The 21,593-nt window shown below is 26.3% G+C and overlaps 1 protein-coding gene across 2 annotated transcripts; it reads right to left on the bottom strand.

Annotated features, from left to right (window-relative positions):
* Window positions 1-1,285: 1,285 nt before the first annotated feature.
* LOC135923558 (syntaxin-16-like) lies at window positions 1,286-10,291 on the bottom strand. Of its 2 annotated transcripts, none has more exons than XM_065458371.1 (10): window positions 10,057-10,291; window positions 9,637-9,743; window positions 8,475-8,493; window positions 8,393-8,426; window positions 6,467-6,573; window positions 4,514-4,679; window positions 3,985-4,065; window positions 3,591-3,736; window positions 1,816-1,989; window positions 1,286-1,592 (listed from the first exon to the last, which is right to left on the bottom strand). In XM_065458371.1, the coding sequence occupies exons 1-10, from the start codon at window positions 10,144-10,146 to the stop codon at window positions 1,404-1,406; spliced, it is 1,113 nt and encodes a 370-aa protein (XP_065314443.1). In that variant the 5' UTR covers window positions 10,147-10,291; the 3' UTR covers window positions 1,286-1,403. The 2 variants fall into 2 exon arrangements, with proteins under 2 accessions (XP_065314443.1, XP_065314442.1); XM_065458370.1 differs by having other exon boundaries at window positions 3,591-3,739; window positions 10,057-10,289.
* Window positions 10,292-21,593: the final 11,302 nt, after the last annotated feature.

Raw genomic sequence — 21,593 nt, 5'->3', positions numbered from 1 at the left:
TCGACCCAGAGCCGTTTAACTACAATAGTCTTCTACATGACATGAACAAGGAGGTGTACAACTAGTTTTCAAAGTTTTTAAAATGTGTATGGGGCAAGCATTTAAAGGTGGTAAGTCAGAGGTAGTAAAAATTTATTGGTAAGATATCTATTATATATTTAGGCAAAATATATTGCTTATAGACCTTTATAATGGCATTGCAAAACATAAACCAAATTTGTACATTGCATACAATCTTAGTCATTATTTTTCAAATAAAACTTATTTCTGGATAATTTTCTGTTAACTTTTAAAATGTAATTTAAAAAGGTTATAGATTCTATAAGCAAACTCATATTCATGCGAAACAATATACTATAATAATTCATTGCATTCATTAACTGAGGGGGTTCCTATGGTTTAAATAATAAATCTTTTACATTTACTTTATTTAGTTTGCAATAGAGGGAGAATTTTAAAATATATGAAACTATAATTAAAAATGTGTAATTCGTGTGAAAATATTGACGCGAATGCAAAATTTTTTTAGAGGGGTGGGTTTAAGTTTTTGAGGGCGGATTGTTTACTTCTAGTGAATATTCTGTCATGTAGACGCTGGATATAGAACATTATAATACTCAACCTAGCATTTCCAAATTTGTTTTATATATCTTCTTTGAAGAATATATTATTTTTATAGTATATAAAATAGTATCGTAATAAAACATGGCATATTATAAATAAATATATAATTACGAATATGGCGTTTTAATCATCACTTGGTTTCGTCAGTATAAAATAAATATGTATATTATTACAAAACGAATTTAAGGTAAAAAAATATATATAATAAATGATGCATTCATATGATTACTTAATCCTCGAAAAAAAAACATAAAATCTTGATATTATAGACTAATTATTTTTTTAACTAATAAGTGTTAGTCGTTTAACTTGCGATAAATAAAAGGAATGATTAAGATTCTAAAACTATTAAATTAGTTCCTCTCACGAAAGTATGACAAATGAAACTTTCACGAACGAATAATAATGTGCACACACAAACGCGCCCAAAATCATAGAATTCATGAAACATTAGAAAAGTGGTTTTTAAGACTAATAGCTATCTAATAGTTAATGGAAGTTGACAAGGCGATGACTGTTTGTATCCTAGAAAGATGGTGGAGGCCAAAATTTAACTTAAAAAACTCTCTAGTAATTAAATAATTATTTTGGCGGTATATTACGGTACTGCATTTATAGTTTTAGAGCAAACGAATTCCATGATAAATAATAGATTTTTAAAAAGAATAAAATTAATAAAAGTGAGATATTCTTCATCTTCTCCCCTTGATACGTGCGATGTTACCGCGTTCTTCTTAATTTCTTTTTTAAAAGGCGTTTTTCTTTGTTTGAAATCATTTTCATATTTTAAAAAGGATCAATAAGATGGCCATGAAAACAACCAAAAAAGCTAATAACAATATACAAATAAATTTTTTGTGGCTGTAAGATTTTTGGTAAGCAGAGGCTCGAGTCAGCTGACTAAGACCGGAAGCCACGATGGCCGATGATTTTTCCATGTTGTAGTCTATGCGATCCACGAGGGTTCCCTACCAATATTTTACAAATATATAAGTTTATATTTATTTCTCATTTGTTTTCTATTCCATTTTTATATACCTATTTCCAAATTCCTTCCTCTATATATATTTTTTAATTCTCATAATTTATTACTTTCTTTATTTTATTCATTATTTGCTTTAGCTTTCTTTTCTTCATCTTATTAAGCTATTTGTCTCATCCGAAATTCACACAAATAACAATTAAAAAAACCTGTTCAACAACAATTTGTGACAAATCCTTGAAAATAACGTTCAAATCTGTGATCGATTTTACAAGATTCTGAACTTCTTTCTCCCTGATGGCGTAAAAATTCTCCTCTTGTTCAAGCAAGAACAAGGGTGCTTTGGACTGTTTTTGGTCTTGGATCATGATTTGATGATTTGTCTTAGATGTTTAATTATAAAAAAAATTTTTTTAGTATTTAAACATAAATGGCAATCCTGTAAAAAAAAAAGTCAACAAATGGCAAAAGAGATTAATCTTCCAAATCATTTTTTTAAAATAAATATTTTCTGTCAACTTTTTGATGACACTCAGGTCTTTTAGGGTGTAAAATTATAAAAATTAATAGCATTCCTTAATAATTTAAGCCCCAATCTATATCCGTGAAAGCATTCTTTTTGATATAATGGAAAATTAATGATTGAAAAGTTTTTTTTTTCAAAAAAAATATGGTATAATTGATTTCCAAAATGTATCTAAAAATCAATAAAAATATGCGACCAGTTTTATATTATCAATAATTAACGGCCTGATGGACATACTCTTGGCTGGAAACGCATTGGCCTTTTAATAATAAGGATCCATTAGGTATTGCTGAGAAAATAAAATCACAAAAATATTCACATCTATCCAAAAACAATATATTTTATGCCAATCATGGTATCAAAAAAACTGTTTAAAAACAGGCGAAATTCTTAATCGAACGAATCCGTCAATTGAGGCCACAAAAAACAATAAATTTGGCATTTTAGATTAAACAACAAATTAGTTTCGAAATTTTACGTTATCATTTTAAATTATTCAGAGGCCGTAGCCAGATATAGATGACCCTTTTTAACTTCGTTTTTTGGTTTTAATGTTTGTTTTTTTTTAAAGAAATTTTTAATATGTATTTTAAAATTATGTCTCATATAGTTTTTAATAAGTAGTTTAAGAGTTATTTATAAATCACTTTTAATTGGAAAAAAAAATTGACCTTCAGTGTTTCCTTTCAAATATTCCTTTAAATCAACCCTTAAAATATTCTTTCTTCCACTTTTTTCTTTCCCTATTTTATTTACACATCTCCTTCTTAGCAATCTTCTCTTCCGCTCACATATTCTTTCCCATGTCTGGGTTTTGCGGTAGGGAATATGGAAGTTTGTTTCTAAAGGTGGAGGTGGGGGAGGTGGGAAGCTTTAAAATGTTATAATCAGAGTTGCCAGATCTTATGCCTTTTGGCGAAATTTCTCATTTTTTTGAAACTTTAATTAACGTTAAAACACGCCGTATAGATTTACGCTTTCTCCCGATTCTTACGCTGATGCCCGATATTCTTAAAATGAATTCTCCAAATATTTTTTTATATAAATTTTTTTAAAATAAATAAATAAAATAATTAAAAATAGCTTAACCAGAGACGTATACGCTATCATTTTTTTAAAAAAGTTATTTTAATTCAATCGTATATTTAAAAGGGCATCTTATTCTTTGTTTATTTTTTATTATCCATATCTTCGAGAAAGGGAAAAACAAATATAAATTACAGTTTAAAAAAGACAAGTTTAACATCCATATTCGTTATAAAAAATCCTTTTTTTTGGAATTATGGTTAAATCCCATTTTTATTTTTGATTTAAATGAATCTGGCAACCCTGGTCATAATGCGTGGGATTACAGGAAATATATATATTCATTGATTTTTTTTAAAAAAACACTTTCAAAAATAATTATGGGGCAAAAATAAAAAAATAACATTTTGGAGGATATTCGTTTGCAAATACCTGAAAATTAGTTTCAAGGATATCGGGATCAAATTGGTAAGAATTTTTAGGTTGCGAATTATTTGAGCGGTTTGATTCTTTTTCGGTCATTATAACAGCTGTTTCCTGCATGATAGCCGTGTCCGAACTGCTTATAATAGTATCAACTGCTAATATTAAAAAAAAAATTATGCCATACGAATTTAATAATGTAAAATATACAACAACCAAGAACATAATAAAATGGAAGGTGTGGGTTTGTATTTAAAAAAAAGTCAATTTTTAACATGATCCAGCTTTTATAATTTGGGGTATTTCGGCTCAACCTTGTTTCGCTAGACCCTGATTCTTTTTTATTTAAATTTTACGCACGGGTCTCAAGTTTCTAAATCTTATTTATAATTTTCACAGGTACCTTTATTAGTTAAATGACTTTTATGGCTATAATCATCGAGGTTCATGATATCCGAATAGATGGTTTTGCGCCTCTCAATTTCTATAATAATAATAAATAAATAAGTTCTAATCTATTAAAAAAAAAATTTTTAGAGTTGGGGTAAAATGGCCATATTATACCATATTTATGTCAGTCTTTTCTTAAAAAAATGAAATAAAATCATCCTTTAACATTGCGCTAAATGTTTTAGATGTTGGATTTTTAACTTTTAAATTTAGAAATACGAAAGAAAGATATGCTTATTTTTTGAACTATATTACCGATAATGAATGAAAATGCTATTTGTCTTGAGCCACTCTTTATAAATTTTTACTGACAGCACCCTTTAATATAAATTATGTTGGATCTAAATTAATTTCTGTATTCTTTCTATAAATATAAGAGCTTTGGTATTTTAAAATTAACATTATTTGGGGGAAAAAAAGAATATAAATCAAAATACAATATCAAAAGCAAAAGAAAATGAAGAATAAAATAAAATGTTAACGTTTAAGATAGTTTGATTGCGATAAACGGAATGCGGACGTGAGTTCGCATAAAGTGGTTACGAGATAGGATGTTATATTTTTGTGCAAGGATTTTTCGGATTTGGGAGAATAGACCGTGGAAAATGAGGAAAGTTTTTTGGCCAGAGTTTGGCAATGGGATAGCATCTGAAAATATCAAATTAAATATATTATAATAAAGCTTTATATTTAATTATTCTTCACATTTTGGAAAGCATAGATAAATAATATCAAAATTAAATACATTTTATAAATAAATCTTATCCCTAATTCAGCCTGATGCGATTATATTAATTTGAATATGATGTGGCCAATCCCGAAAGCCAGGCCTGGGTGCCCATGCAACACCTTTTTTCCAAGCTTGGTGAGTTAACTTGAACAATATCTATTTTACGAGTGAGGCCGGGTTAAAATAGTCATAGGGAGAGCGGGAAAATTTAATAAAAAAAATTTCCCCAGCTTCGGGGCAATCCTTTATACCAAGATTATAATAAATCACATATAACTATCCATGATACAATGTTTCTTCTTACCTCAAGAATCAGGCTAACTTTTTATTTCTTATATTTTTATTTAAATATTTCCTTATCAATCTTACACATTATCTTCACCATTACTACAATTTTTTACAAGACACTCAATCAAATACTAATTTGGATCACTATATATCACTATTTTTTTATCACCTCTACAATCCTTATCAAATTCACAATTTTCTTGAAAGAATTTATAATCTTAATCTATATATAATTTTTCCATAAACTACAACTAAGAAAAATATCAAGTATCTTTATATATATATATTCCTTAAACATCTTCAAATCACCAAAAATAACTCACCTTTATTTTTTCTTTGCTTAACAAGTTTACTTATCATTCAATTTATATGAATACATTCAATCATCAATTTATATAAATACACTCTTTTTTCCTATCTAAATTACCTATTAACAACTATTTCTCAAAACTTAACTAAATCACTATAAATAATTTTTATTTTTTTAATCTTTATAATTTAATAATCTATATTATTTTTTCCCTAACCCTACTTAATTAATCTTTTCTTTTTTTTTCATTATTCTTAAAAAAACAATCTTAACCTTAACAATATAACACTCTACATGATATTTCCTAATCTTAAACTAAATCGTCTGCTTTTTTTCTAACAAATATCAAATCGTCTGTATGACTTGAATTTTTCGCAAAATTAATGTTAAAGTATAACACCATAAATTTAATTTAAATAAAAAGAATCCAAAACCCACCCTTAAATTAATTAAATTATTCTGCAGTTCTCGGTAATAGGCTCTTGTAGTTTGACCCGCTCTCTTTTTTTTACAAAGCCTATGGGCGTCTGCAACATTTTTCAGAATGTTACGCCTACAAGTACGTGCGGCTTGCCTACAAACGATCATATTTTACTTTATACCCAAATTAAATTTTGTTCCAATTAGTTGGAAATGAGGAAAACAAAGGGCATAAGAGCTATATATCACGCATCACGAATTTTATATAATATTTTTAAAAAATCATATACCCTTTTATCGAATTCGCTATTATTTTTATAATCGTTGCATATTTTTTATCAATGCATCGCGTAATATGTTTTTCAAATTTTATCATAGCGTTATCTTCCTAACACTTCATATTTATACCTATTTATTGACTTTACTTTGTAATAACGATTCGTTAAATAACGCAACGCTTGAACAAACCGTTATATTTTAAATGCGGCCCTAAGGTATAAGTATTATAATGTCACTGCATAGGATAAAATTAAGGACGTTTCGTTTATAATATATATAAAAAATTAAATGAGAAACTAAAATGGCGTGTCACCAGCTGATTCTTATCATACCCCGCTTTAAAATGCATTTTAATGAATGAATAGTTTGTGCAAAATAAAATTCAGGAAAGTTAAATAATAGGAATACCTGAACAAGTTGATGACTTTTCGATTGAATTTCGTTTTCCAGGGGGGAATATTCGTCGAATGTTGGCCTGCTAGACTGTTGTTGGTGCAAGGTATCCAACTCTTTCACTTTGAAAAAAGTATAAATAAATTTAATTGACATCTTATATTATTTTTTTTTATATAATCCCCTTCCCCCATCGAGAACTTATAAACTTTGAGTTGTTTTGTATTATTTTTTATAATTATTTGCAAACGCCCATATCAATATTTTAATTATCTAAAAATTCAACGGAGGGTGACTAACATGACACCTGAGTGCCTTTTTTAAATGTCTGCCTTAAATTTTTAATTTTACGATGGTTTATCTAAAAAATAATATTCTATTAATATTAAGGTACTCTAAACAAGGGTATTTTTTTCGTGTTGCATCAGTTTCATTAAATTTTAGTTTAGTTTTAATTCCTACAAAAATTTAAAATGTTCTTGCTCCTATTCCGTTCCAATTTTCTTAATGTTAGTTATAGGAAAAAAAAACCTCAGGAAATAAAACCCCGGAAAAAAAAATCCCAGGAAAAAAACCACCGGACTTTTTTTTCATAAATATAGAATTTGTCAAGCAATTCTCAATTAAGCCTCGATTTTCTCCAGAAACTTGAAACGTTAATTAGAGCACTCTATTCCGATGAAGAACGCATAAATAATCAATGCGAAGGTTGGAATCATCGTTATTCTAATCTGGTTGGATATAAACACCCAACAATCTTGGTATTGAATAAAAAAAGGGAATGCGAAGTGGCTACCGATGAAGCCAAACTTGAACGATGGCGTGTAGATAGTTGGACACTGAAAACAAAATCGCAGAGTTTTAATACCCAGATTCGGTTAAAGAAACTTTGCGAGTACTATGATGGGGTATGAAGCCCTTCAGATTTTATAAGAGCGATTTCCTTAAATATTCGAAGTCAACCCATATAATTATTATTCTAAATTATTAAATTTGTATTAAATAATCATGATTTACAATAAAATAAATATATTTTATTATAAAATAAATATATTTTATTATAAAATTTTGTCAAATTTAGTCTACATTTTAATGGGGTATTTTTTCCCAGTACCAATTTGAACTCCAGCATTTGATCTTATTTAAGAATTTTTTATGGAGGGTATATGAGTAATCTTTAAATAATGTATTAGGGCCTAAAAAAAATTAGCTTATTAATATATTATATTTTTATATTATTTTTTCAGAAGAACTAATATGTCTATAAATTATAAATATGAGTATATCCATTATAATCCAAATAAAAATATGACTTAGGTCTTAAATTCTATATGAAAAAAAATTCCAGGAGTTTTTTTTCCTGGGGAGTTTTTTTTCTTGAGATTTCTCTATTTTCTGAAATGTTCTAGAATCTTTGAAGGATGTCTAAAACTGACAATTAATGATTCGGGAATATTCCATGTCATATATATATGCATTAATGGCTATGTGCATAATAAAGGCAATATGTGTAATATCTAATAAAATTGTTTAAAATTAATAGTGTAAACATTTTAGACATACTACATTTCCAGCAAAATCAACTTTTTTAGTTTTATAAACATAGGCTAAAATAAATGATTTTAAAGTTAAAAAATAGCAAAATAATTTAAATTTGAAGATATAATTTAGCCAAAGATATGTCCCATCGTGTAAAATAATTATCTTATAAATTTTTAATTTTGAGATAAACTTATGAACCATTGCTTAATTTATTTATTAAAATTACAGGGACTGACTAAAATATTAATTAGATGATACATGTTGAAAAGATAGACATTTAATTCATTTTTTTGAAATATCTATTTCTGATGTCTTTATATCCAATTTTAAATTTTAATAGTATTGTATTTTTTCAAATATAACCATATTTTATTATATATGTTTGTATATGAAGATTACCTTTCTGTTTTATTTTAGTTATTCCATAGTTCACCTAAAATGTAAAAAATTTTAAAAAAATATTAAAGGACTAAATTTTAACCTCTTCCACTATGTCCAGCCTGTGTAATTTTTCATTTTATAAAAAAACACATATATTAATCAATATAAATTAATAATTGGTCATAAATATAAAATTATTTTGAAATAATTTTAATAACATTTTTGTTTTATAAAATTCTATGAAAATCCATCAATTGATATAAAATTTTACTTTTGAGATGTTTTACTTTTATAAATTTTTCCAAATATGATTTGTTTTTGAATGAATTGTGTATTTATAAAAATTGATTGATAAAGATAATAAAATTACAGAAGAATATCAAAATTATATAAATTGATGAATCTGCATATTATCATAGGGCATGACTAAAATACACACCCCCAAAAACTAAGATTAATTTAAATTATATTAATACAGAATCGTAGTAGAAAATGTTTTTTGATTTAAAAAAATATGGCAAAATAGTAAAATTAAAAAAAAAACTTAGTCAAGAAGATATTAAGTGAAATTTCAAAATCTCAATAAATAAATAATTTATAAACTTAGTATTAACATTTTTTGATTCCTTTTAATAAGTTATATATGATTCTGCGTCATTTTTTATATATTAAGCTTCTTTGATAGGGGGGCGCTTAGTTTAGTCATGTAATAAAATAATTTTTTTAAAATTTTACTATGTTACCATATTTTTTTTAAATAAAAAAAACATTTATTAACTCATCTTATGAATCTAAATACGCTTCTGTAATAATATAATTTAAATTAAGCTTCTTTGACAAGGGTGTGTAGTTTTCGGGGGCGTGTATTTTAGTCATGCCCATTATTATATAATAGAGCTATAGTACCTTTAATATTTTATACCTACTTGTAATATTTTAAATTTAAAATGAAACTATATTTCTTTATAATATTGTCAGTTTATAACTGATTTTTACTCTCTAAAGATTGGTAATATGCTTAATTATAAAGTGAAAATTTTTTTAACACAGGCATTCTGCAAACATTCGATTAGGGAATGTTCTGACCCAGAATCACACCCTGTATTTATGTCATTGGGTAAAAAAAATTTTTAATTGACACAGCCCTATTATATAAAAAAAAATGTATAAGTATATTCAAAACATTTTTATGTCTAATAATATATATTTTAATTTTTAAATCAGAATATTATATGATATAAATGTAAAATATTTTTAAATACCATTTAGGGATTTCATATTCCATTTCTGTATTACTTCCTGAAATACCCATCTCAATATCCTCCAGATTTTTATTTGGCTGCATAAGGGATACTTTATCTTCATGGTTCTTATGTTAAGAAATATTATAATTCTTATTTAAGTTTATTATAAGCATTAATAAAATATATTTTGGAATAAATTCTTATATTATAGATAATTAAACATTATGGGATTGTTATTCTTTTGAATATTTGTTTTTTTTAAATTTTGTTTTAATATAAAGAAAGAATCCAATAATGCTTGTTTAAGAATTGTAATATAAATTTTTAAAAAATATATGTAAATTTGAATTAATTTGTCCATTCTTTTCAACTCATTTCTTATTACTTTTAATATTAGTTAAATATTTATTATAAATACCATATTCAAAATTTACTAACATGGTTTTCTTGATGTGTAAAAAACCTTCTTGTTTGAATTGCATTGTTCCTGAGTAAGACATATATATCATATAAATTATTGCTCGCCATATATCTCTTTAGCTATTATAAACTCATGATATCTACAGTTAAATCCATTTTCAGTCTTTAATTTATATAAAACATGCTCTAGTATTTTTATCTTATCTTATCTTATCTTGCACGTTAAAATTGTTATCAACTAACATTTTTAAATCCCATATGTTACAAAATATAATTTCGAATAATTTAAGCATGACAATCATTTATCACAATATTTTAATTAATTTATAAGACATGTTGGATTAAGATCAACTTTAACAAAACTGTTATTCTTCCCTCCCCAAACGCGTCTTCAATCCAAAATTTTACAGTTGGAGAGAATACAGTGAAAATCGTAGAGAAAATAAAATACTTAAGTGTAATCTTAGATAATAAAGGAAGTTGTAAAGATGAGATGAAGATGAGAATACAAAAAGCTAGAGGCGCTTTTTATAGATATATGAAGATTGGAAAGCTAGAGAAATCTCAGTATTTACTAGATTGAGGATATTCAACTCGTTGATAGTTCCAATTATATTATATGGTGGAGATATCAGGCGTCTTCAATCTTTTATAAATAATTGTCTTCGCACTATACACGGTATTTTCTATCCAAGAGTTATCTCAAACTCAAATCTTTGGAGGAAGTCAACTCACACACCAATAAATATTACTCTTAAAAAACGCCGGATTCAGTTCTTAGGCCACATAATAAGAAATTCAGATAATAACTTAGTCCATGATTCCGTAACATGGCTGTACTCATACAATGGAAAACAATACACAAAATACAAAACATTATGGTATTATAAAACAATAAAAGATATAATGGACTTAAACGTGAACATGAAACAATTCATTAAACTAAATAACAATAAAAGATCCATTAAAAAGGTGTTTCGCATCAAGAAAGGTTACCTCTAATAAGAATAAAAATACATCTCAGAATTCAATGTTCACTATTATTATCTAATTATCCCTATTTTATATTTCCTATCGTAATAAATTTCAAGAATTTAAACTCATTATTATCAAATATTTCCAATATCAACAATCATTCAAATCCTCCTATAAGTATTCTTTTGCATTTCCTTAATAAAATTGTTCTAATATAGTAAAGATTTTTAATTTAAAATTGTCCTCAACCCACCATAATGTAATTAACTTTCACTGAAGTTCTAGGGTATAGGCTCTATTTTTGTCCCACTCCCTTTTAAATACGCCTATAGAGGTTTAAGTAATGTTTTTCGAAATGTTGCGCCTACAAGTACGTGCGGCTTGCCCACAAACGTGTGGAGGGCTCCTCATATTTTGACTTTTATACCCAAATTAAATTAGTTCCAATAAGATGGAAATGAGGAAAACCTAGCGTAGCTCTGTTGCATTCAACACTAGTGGGCATATGCACTACCAATTTAATAATTTTTTATTTTGGAAATTGGTACGATGCTGTATCAACAACATAAATAGAGTCACATTGAAATCAATAACCAGTAAGGGGGTGGGGCGTATAAAAGGGGGGGGGGGCAACCTCTGGAAATTTTTTTTAAAGTTTTTTCTAATTCGGAAAATTTTATTTAAAAATGGTTTCAATTTATAAATAAAATTATATACTATATGAAAATGAAATATATTAAAAAAAACAAATAAGAATTTTAAATTTTAAATGATATAAAAATATACATTAAAAATTATATGTAAATATTAAATAACAATAAAAATATATTGTAAATTTTTTCTAGCATAGTTAAATTAGATTTTTATGTATTTAATAATATATTTATAGTTAAACTAATTAGATAGTTTAAAATTTTTAATTATTTTTTATAATTTTTAAATAAAAGAAAAATCATTTAATTTGGTAAATATAATGAGAAAGTAAAGGTGATTGCTAATGTTTGGGATTAAAATTTTTAAACCTAGAGTAGTTTCTAGATAGTCCAATCGCTTAAATATTGATGTATCTACGATTAAGGATTTTTATAAAATAAATATTTTTGCTTCCCTTATTGATACATTTTTATTTCAATTAAAGGAAAGATTTATTAGTCACAATTTAAACCGCTTTTATTTTCTTTTGTCGGTTGAGTCTAAATACACTTGAAACACGAGAGGATATTAAAAAATTCTCAGAGTTTTATTCTGATGAATTATCAGGACGTATGATAAGTTACTTTGTGATGTCGAATTTTGATATAAAAATTTTGACAGAATAGAATACCTTTTGAGACCAAAATATGTTTTTCAAACCCTTTCCATGTATAATTGCACTTTAGATTCCCTGCCTAATATCAAAACATTGCTTTTTATCTTAGCTACCTTACCAATTAGTACCTGCACTAATGAAAGGTCTTTTTCAACTTTGAAAAGGTTAAAAACATATTTAAGAAATAGCACCGGTGAATGCCGTTTAAATGGATTCGCAATATTAAATATTTATAAGAGATTATTCTAGATAAAAATTTGATTCTAAATAAATTAGTCAAATCTCAGAACCTCTCTATATAAATTCAAATTATAATATTGATGTATTATTATAATATGATCTTAGTCATAAAATTTCTATATTCAAAACGTAATTATAATGAATTATTAGTCATAATATTTATATATTATACAATTTTTAATAAAAATATTGCATTTGCACTAAGAATTAGTGATCTGCATCTGGCCTAATTTTTCCCCGGCCCTGCCTAAATTAATTTTAAAGAAGTTTTGCTGGCCTTAACCCGAAATTTTTTAAAATGTTTTGTCGACCTATAGAAATTCATTTATATAATTACTCATAATAAAAGATATATATGGCATCTAGTTTTTATATATAAAATCAAATATTTTTATTTTACATAAAAAAAATTTAACATAAAAATTGTTATATTTATGTATATTAAATACATTTTTAAAATTATTTTATTGTATAAATAATAAATCTATAATGAACTTCTCTGCAATAATTAAAACTTATATTTTTAACATAGAATAAGATATATTGAGTGATCATAAAAAAGGGAGTTTTGGGGAGCAATTTTGTTCTTCTTTCTACATCGAATGGATTGAATTAATTGACAATTGACTAAACATTGATAAAATTTTCAGAATAATGCTTTCAGTAGCGTATTAATTATTGGCTTTTGTTACTAATAGTTTTTCATTTATGCTGGCTATAGTGGTTAGACACCAATTTTAAACCCCTCCCCCATGGATCAATCCTGGCTACGCCACTTGGGGGGGGGAAGTAAAAATGAACTATTAGGAAAGTTCCCTCTCCTTTTTATATATTTTTAGAGGTCTGGTGAACATATTAAAGGCCTTGGCTATGTTTTAGCCAATGTAAATATATATTTGTATTTGATTTAAAAAAAATATGTATAGATAAGCCAAGGCCTGATATTGTACAAGGATATATTCATATACTCGATAAGAACTAAAGCCTGATATATGCTCGGCGTTGGTTCCAGGAAATAGGCAAAATCATCATTTAAATTTAAGAGGGCAGGGACACGTAGAGTCACTAGGTGGCCCAGGGGCTCGAGCCCTCTAAAATTTGAAGAGCCCTCTAAAAATTTAGATGATGTTAGTGGTCATTTTTTAAATATTAGCCTAAAAAAGTCATTATTTTAAAAAATATTTTGAAATCCTGAGATAGCAAAGGCTAGGTCATTTTTTAAATGTTAGCCTAAAAAAGTCATTATTTTAAAAAATATTTTGAAACCCTGAGATAGCAAAGGCTAGTGACGTCTCTGATAGGGACTAAGGAGTTAGTAAGTCACTAATGGTAATTAGAAAAATAAAAAAGTATAAAGTGACTAATAAATATAAATGGATGACAAACAGTATGTTATATTTGATTTCCTTTTTGATAATCTTGATTAGATAGAGGGAGGGGGTGGGCATATATTTATTAGCTAAATACCTAGTTCATTTTAAATGTCTGTTTCCATTTCTATATTCTCTATCACGTATCCCTCTTGTTTTTCTTCTTTAATCTTTTCTACAATCATTTTTTTCTACATTTCTTAAATTCACCGTTTCCATCCCCCCCCCCTTTTTTAAACCATATTTTTACAATTCATTTATTTCATTCCATTTTTCCCTTTTATGTTTATATGACAATTTAAATTTAACTCTTTCAAATAGTATATACCATATCAATTATTTATAAAAATGCAATACATACTTTAAAATTCAAAAATATTGTAATCTTTTTACACAAATTTAAAAATTTATTGCTATGTTGGCAATTAATTTAATAATTTGGTTCAAGGGATGCAAACCCTCTCAGAAACTTATTCCAACTTCCTTAAAAAATTTGACGCCTTAGGTAAGGATATTTTCACATTATTATACATCTTTTTAATTATAATGGTACTCCCCTCATTCATTAATATAATAATAATAACTCAAATTATTTTAACTATACTACAACTTATCAATATTTTGAATATAAAAAAGTTATTTTTAGAACTGAATTCGATTAAAAACCACCTCATTTACAATGAATGAAAATATAGTATATTGTTTCGCTTGAATAATAGTTTGCTGATGTCTCTTTTTTAAAAATGCAATTTAAGAGTATAGTAAGTTTTATTTAAAAAATAATGTCTATGATTGTATGCAATATATAGATTTGGTCGATGATTAGCAATATCACTGTATTATATATAGGCATATAATCAAAGTATTAATTTTACTGCAATATATTTTGCACTAATATATCTAAATATTTAACGGAACCTCCCAATAATTTGTCCTACCCCTCATAAATACGCCTACCCCCGCCCCCCTCAAAACAAATTGGATACAAATTGTTCCTGCCCCGCCTCCTTCCACGCTTATATAGACGCTATCCAAGGATAATAAAATAATATATTTATCATCTATTTTCACTAATAGAATAAATATATGCAATTGTACATTTTTAATTTAAAAACTAACCATTCCTTAGTTTGATTCTTTCTTAAAAAAGAATATACAATATAAATATGGGAATGTTATTGTAGCCATTTAAACTTGACTTTTACTAGTAGTCCTAATTCCCCACAAGTGCTGAATATATCAGGTGGCGCAATTATACAATCGATAGAGATAGAACCCATTTACTATGATGTTCGTATAAAGTAAATTGGAAACACACCAATTCAGATGCACACAAAGCTGCTAAAAAATAATATCTTCTAAAGATTGAATTAAAAATGATTAATCAATATAAAATTTAATGTTGCATGCCCATTATTGATTTAAATTTTTTATTAATTTACAAGGGTATAATGGCTTATATGGTACATATTTTACATTCTAGATATTCAAATTTATTATTGTCATATTCATATTCATATTATTATTTAAAATTATTTATTTTTTGAAAATTATTTTGTTTAATATTTATCATATTTATAAATAACGTATAGAACTTATAATATTTTGTCCCCAAAAAAGTATAAAAGTGACGAGATTTTACAATTATATTGATGTTTTAACTTTTTGTTTTTTTTAGATATATATTTGAACAAAAAAATTTGGAGTTGAATATTTGTTAATTTTAGTTTTAGAGTAGTGTTGGTAAATTGTGTGAGTTATAAAATAGCGTTGTATTACTGCTAATTTTATAGTACTTAATATACACAATGGTGCCGTGACCGAAACTTATAGGGAATGTTATAGAGTTGCAATAATATATTATATTTATGGCGGCGAATGGGTACTAAGCATATAGAAAAAATTATAGTGTGGTTAGTTTATATTCGTAAAAATATTGGCAAAAATGTGGTGCTGATTTTAGAAAAATGAAATTTGGTTTTATAATTGTTCAAATTTTTGAGTGGTTAATGCATATCAATTATTGGAAATAAATACAAATGCTGTGTTGAATTAAATTGGAGTGAACGAAATATATATAGATATAGAGTAAAATGAGTTAATAAAATACAATTGTGGGTGTGATTTATATTAATAGAGGAATGTATAAATGTGAGAGTGAAAATATATTAATTAAAAAATTTAGAGTCGTGCTGAAAGTTAGTACTCGAAGGAGAAAGAGATATAAATTTTTATGAGTGTTTCAACGGAGAGCAACTGTTTTTTTTTGAGACCAAAGTGTGATTGAATACTGATAATTTTTGCCTTAAAAATATATCAACGGTTTTGAGTTTATAAATGAATGTTGTATCTTTTTGTGGGGTGAAATTAAAATAATGAAAATCATCGTGAGAGAAAATAGCAAGTGCAAAAAATATATTTTTATGTGAAGCTGTGGTGCCAAGCTAGAATTTATTTTTAAAATAACAAGGTGTTCGCGTTCACAGGGAGAGGTGGGAGTTTTTTAAAAAAAATAACTTTGAAAAATGAAGCCAAAGGCGGTGTCAAAAAAAATAGTGAGGTGAGTATTAATGGGTTGAAATAAAAAATATGAGGTAAATGAAAAAATAATAAATAAAAAGAGTTGGCTCCAAGAGAGAAAAATATATTCACGAGATTACGATTGATGATAAATCTAGGAATATCTTTCTTTATAAAAATGGGGGTGTCTTAAAAGGGTGTGGCTGTGCAAAGAATATATTTAGGCGAAGATATTTGTCTTAAAAGGAGAAAGATATTATAAATTATATATTTGTTTTATTTTTAATTTTGTAATAAAAATGTGAAGGAATAAAAGAGAATTGAAATGGTTGATAAAAGAAATAATTTTTGATGAGAAAAAAAAAGTATTTTTTGTTAATTTGAATAATGTTTTATAAAAAATTAAATAATTAATGAATTCAAGGTTAAATATTTTTTAAAAAAAAAGAGAATGGGGGGGGGGGAATAGAAAAGATGATTTTTAATTCATGATGTGAATAAATTTTTTTTAAAAGAATTGTAAGGAAAGAAAAATAAATTAAAAGGCTGATCTATGAGACTATTAAATTATATTAAAATTTTAGGGTGTGAAAAAAGGAGATATTAGATCACATATATTGACTAATCAGACGAAATTTATTGTGTTATAATCGGATGACGTTAATTTTATATAAAAGGCACAATTTTTATAATTTAAAAGACTTTTTTAATTTTTTTACCTTTACATATGATTTTATTTTTTTTACTTTTTCTTATATTAATTTTTCTTTTATTTTTGGTTATGTTTTCCCTTTATAATTATAATTATTTATTAGTAATTAATAAAGATTTAAATTTCATAATTTAGTATTTAATTATATTTCTCTATATTTTTATTTTATTTTTTAGGTTCAACTTTTCTTTATTTGACAAATTCTAGGGGAGTACTCGGAGGGACTCATTGTAGAGTATTCGGGGGAAACTTTAGGAGTATTCGAGGGGTAGTGGCTTATTTGGGAGTAGTGTGGATAAACGACTCGTTTTGAGCCGTTTTTAAAAACGGCTGACTCAATATTTTAGAAAAATATTGCCTAAACCTAGATATTACACTAATATATGTCTAGACCTTTGTTCCTTCTATGAGCATCTTCAGACTTACGTCATTATTTTCTTAATAAAATATTGAGTCAGCCGTACGAGCCGTTTAACAACACTATTGGGGAGTAATAGAAGTACTCATGGGGGAGTATAGGGGGAGGGCTTATTGTGGAGTAATAGGGGTACTCATTGGGGCATCATCGCTGGGACTCATTGGGAAATCGGGGGATTGGATTACAATATGTATATGTGGGTTGAATTTTAAAAGGATACAAAAGAAATGTTTAATTAAAAGTTTAATATATTGTGATAAATTTTAAAAGAATAGATGTACAAAAGTGGTTTTAAAAATATGTGTTAAAATATTTATGTAGTTATATTGAAAATTTTGACTTTAAAATATATGTATGCTTGAATATTTCTTAATATATCGGTGAATTGGTAGACAAAGCGGTGAGGTAAAGAAAGAGAACGAGTTGATCGAACCATATAGAGTGATGTAATAAGGTTCGATGATCAAATGCGATGAATTATTTTGTATTACCAAGAAAAGAGCAGAAGTGGTGTTTTTTTTTTAAAAAAAATTAAGAATTGATTGTGCTAATGGATATAGATTATCAACTAGTGAAAAATAAAATACTAAGGAGACAAGTATTTAACGTTGGATACAGATATCTAATATTCGTTCAAACTCGATAGTACTGAAACAAATCTTTAACGTTGGGTACAGAAAACAATATTCGTCAAAACTCAGTGAATATTACGGTGGAAAATTATTATAGTTGGTACAAATATTCGATCATAAACGATGCGGCCAATGCCTATCTTTTTTAACAAAACTGTTTGGAATTAGAAAAAGAAACCTCTCTACCAAAGATATAAGGAATGGTTCTTGTGAAATATCATGGAATTATATATTATTCAGAATAAAAAAAATATATTCTCGAAAATTTTGATTCATAGTTTGGAATTTGAAGTAGCGTGTGAACGAGTCGTAGACATTATTGTTTAATTTATCGTTTTATTAATATCAAGAAATTATTTTACAAAAAGAAAAATCAGATATATTTAAACTATAAAAAATTCAACATTATTTTAAACATAAAAAAGATTAATAAAGATTTTCAAAATTATTTTACAGGAAAAAATAAAGTCTATCTAAACTATAAAAAATTCGTTCCTTTTATAGGGAAAATAAAAGGCGCAATTATAAATTAAAATTAAATTGGCGCAAAGTAAAAAAAGAACGTTTTTGTGGAATCGAGTTGTGTTAGTTTTATCGTACATAATTGGGGATAAAACCTACCCCCCTAAACTTCCCGAAACTCAAAATATACCTTGGGATGCAGGGTGGTCTCCCGGACCCAACGGTCTAACTCATATTTTCGGATCACCTTACTGAGGACTCATAAAGTAAGAAATCCAGTAAAGTGAGAGAAAACACAAAAGCCATATGTTTTATTTTCACTGTGTTTAATTTAAAACAAAAGAAGGACCAAAAAGAGAAACCTTTTTTTTAACTTTCATTTTATTGTAAACAAAGGAGGGGTATTAAAAAAAACTTTATTTATCTTTAACATAAACAAAAGAGGGGGATTAAAAAACTTTTTCATCTATAATAAAAGAGGAGGATAAAAAAAACTTTTTTTTTCATCTTTAACAGAATTAAGATAATTATTAATAGAAATTCAAAGTTTATAAAACTGAATATATGACACTATTGAGAAAAACCATAATGAATTACTAAAAGTATGTATATTCTAAGGATGTCGAATTAATTTATTTATGGAGGGCCTGTCATATTTGTCAAATTATTATTTAAAATTATTTATTTTTTGAAAATAATTTTTTTAAATTAATTATATTGATAAATAGTCGATCACGTGTAGAACTTGTGATTTCTTTGTCCCATAAATGTATAAAAGGGACGAGATTTTATAATTATAATAACTTTTTGTTTCTTTGTGAATAAATATTTAGACAATAAAATTTGTAGTTGAAAATTTTTTACTTTTAGTTTTAGAGCTGAGTGGGTAAATTGTATGAGTTATAAAACGTTTCCCTAACTTTCATATAAAAACCTTTCATATAAAAAATTGCGACTGAGAATAATTGCGACTTTTTTTATGATTGGTTGTGATAATTGCGACTTTATACCCATTGGTTATAAAAAATTAAACGTATTTATAATATATATTTGAAAAATCGTGATTTTTGGAACGCCTCTATGGCCTAGTAGGCAAGAGCTTGGCTTACTTATCTCATGGTCCCGGGTTCGAATCCCGCAAATGGTCACGTTTTTTTTCTTATTCTAATTTGGTGGTTCCATCCTTGGGGGGATAATATATAGGAGGCCGGACTCGACCACGTGATTCCATATTAATATATTAAATAATAAGAGTTTTATTACATTTTAATAAATTTTGGTCGGTATTTAGCAAATTAGGTTGGTATTTAGAATATTTCCATACATTCACTCATTAATTATATAAAGTCGCAATTATTTATATGAAAGGTTTTTATATGAAAGTTATACCAACCGTTATAAAATAGCGTGGTACCATTAGTAGTTTTATAGTGCTTAATTTTTAAAATTATTAATTGAAAGCATATTCAAAGAAATGCATATGAAAATTGTAAAAAATATTATCAATATACAATTATATGAAATCAGGGTGATGAATCTAGAACATTGTTAAATAAACAATCCTTCGTTATTTATGTTAAATGGGTAGGGTATAGGTATTCTTTTGACAAGCCCATTTTTACATTTCTAGACCTAATTAAACTGGAATCAAAAAATGAAGTGGGGAATTTCATACTCTACTGGATCTTCTTAAATTCTATGGACTTTCTTAGTAAAATTCTCAAAAATATGGATTTCTTCATGACTGGAAAGAAATCTAAGTATTTGCTGTGCAGTGAATATAATATGGATTTTTAGTGTATTTTTGTTATATAAAATATTCATCTTTTTTGGTTTGTTATTTTTTAAAAAAAATATATTTAATCAATTCTGTTTTTGTTTTCGAAAATAGAAATAAAAAATTTTAGTTTTTAAAGAAATTTAATATTGCGTAATAAAGGTATAAGAAATAAATTAAGAAAAAACCGATTTAAAAAAAAGGATGAACTTCTTAACCAAAGTTATAAAAAATAAAAACTCTGAACCGATTTTATTAAAACTACCGATCCAACATCTACCCTCTAGTAGCGTCAAATTTGTCAGTATTATGATAAACATAAGTTGAATTATGAGAAACTGGGACTCTTCCAAGTTTGGGGAAATCTGCTCCATTTAATAATTGTCTGTCAAGTCACAAGCTGCATTGCACACTTTAACCAACAATGAAACGTGCGATTAATATTGTTTAATATTGAAAAAGATTTTCTATGGTGAATTGTAATTTTTGCCATCTTTTTTTTTTATCTATTCCGATTTATGCATTCGATTCTAATAATATAAATTAATTCTTAATGAATGTTATGAAATGCATTCTAAGAAATTATAAAGTTTTTTTACAAATCTATACCCATTTAGTGGAGAGTTTATTTTTATGAAATAATTTTAAATTGAAAATTGTATTCATTATTTGATATTGACTTTTGATCTTAATTAAATTAGGAAATGACTTTAAAAATCATTCTTTGGATAGTGGTACCGTGAATTAAGGCTTGATTTTTTTAGGATGATTATAACACAATGCCAACCACTAAATTATCACGGCTACAAAATTATCACTGTTTATGATGCAGTATACTACACATTACGTTCTAAATGGTAGAGATATCGCTATATTAGTTAAATATATTATTGGGAATAGATTACATTTACCAAGCCAGGATATGTGTTAAATTGTATAAAGACCTTATTGGGAATAAATTAAATTTAGCTGATAAATTTTTCTGGGATATAATGTTTATTTTTTCCAGACGTTAATAAGTTGAAGGAAAATTGTATTGATATCTATAGGTATAAATTACTATAGTAAATTCTAAATAAAAAACCAGATAATAGTAAAATAAACTAACAAAATATTTCGATTTGGAATAACCATATAATC

Source organism: Gordionus sp. m RMFG-2023, chromosome 2 (assembly GCF_954871325.1).
Source record: "Gordionus sp. m RMFG-2023 chromosome 2, tfGorSpeb1-WG-v2, whole genome shotgun sequence".
In the NCBI taxonomy this organism is placed as follows: domain Eukaryota; kingdom Metazoa; phylum Nematomorpha; class Gordioida; order Chordodea; family Parachordodidae; genus Gordionus; species Gordionus sp. m RMFG-2023.
Note: the sequence above shows the minus strand (reverse complement) of the source record. Positions and strands in the feature narration are given on the sequence as shown.

Coding starts and splice junctions, on each gene's coding strand:
- LOC135923558 (XM_065458370.1), bottom strand. CDS start 10,146: ATGGCGAGCAATAATTTATATGATATATATGTCTTACTCAGGAACAAT. Junction 6,574..8,392: donor AACTAAAATAAAACAGAAAG/GTAATCTTCATA, acceptor CTTTTTTCAAAG/TGAAAGAGTTGGATACCTTG. Junction 1,990..3,590: donor TCCTTGAAACTAATTTTCAG/GTATTTGCAAAC, acceptor TAAACATCTAAG/ACAAATCATCAAATCATGAT.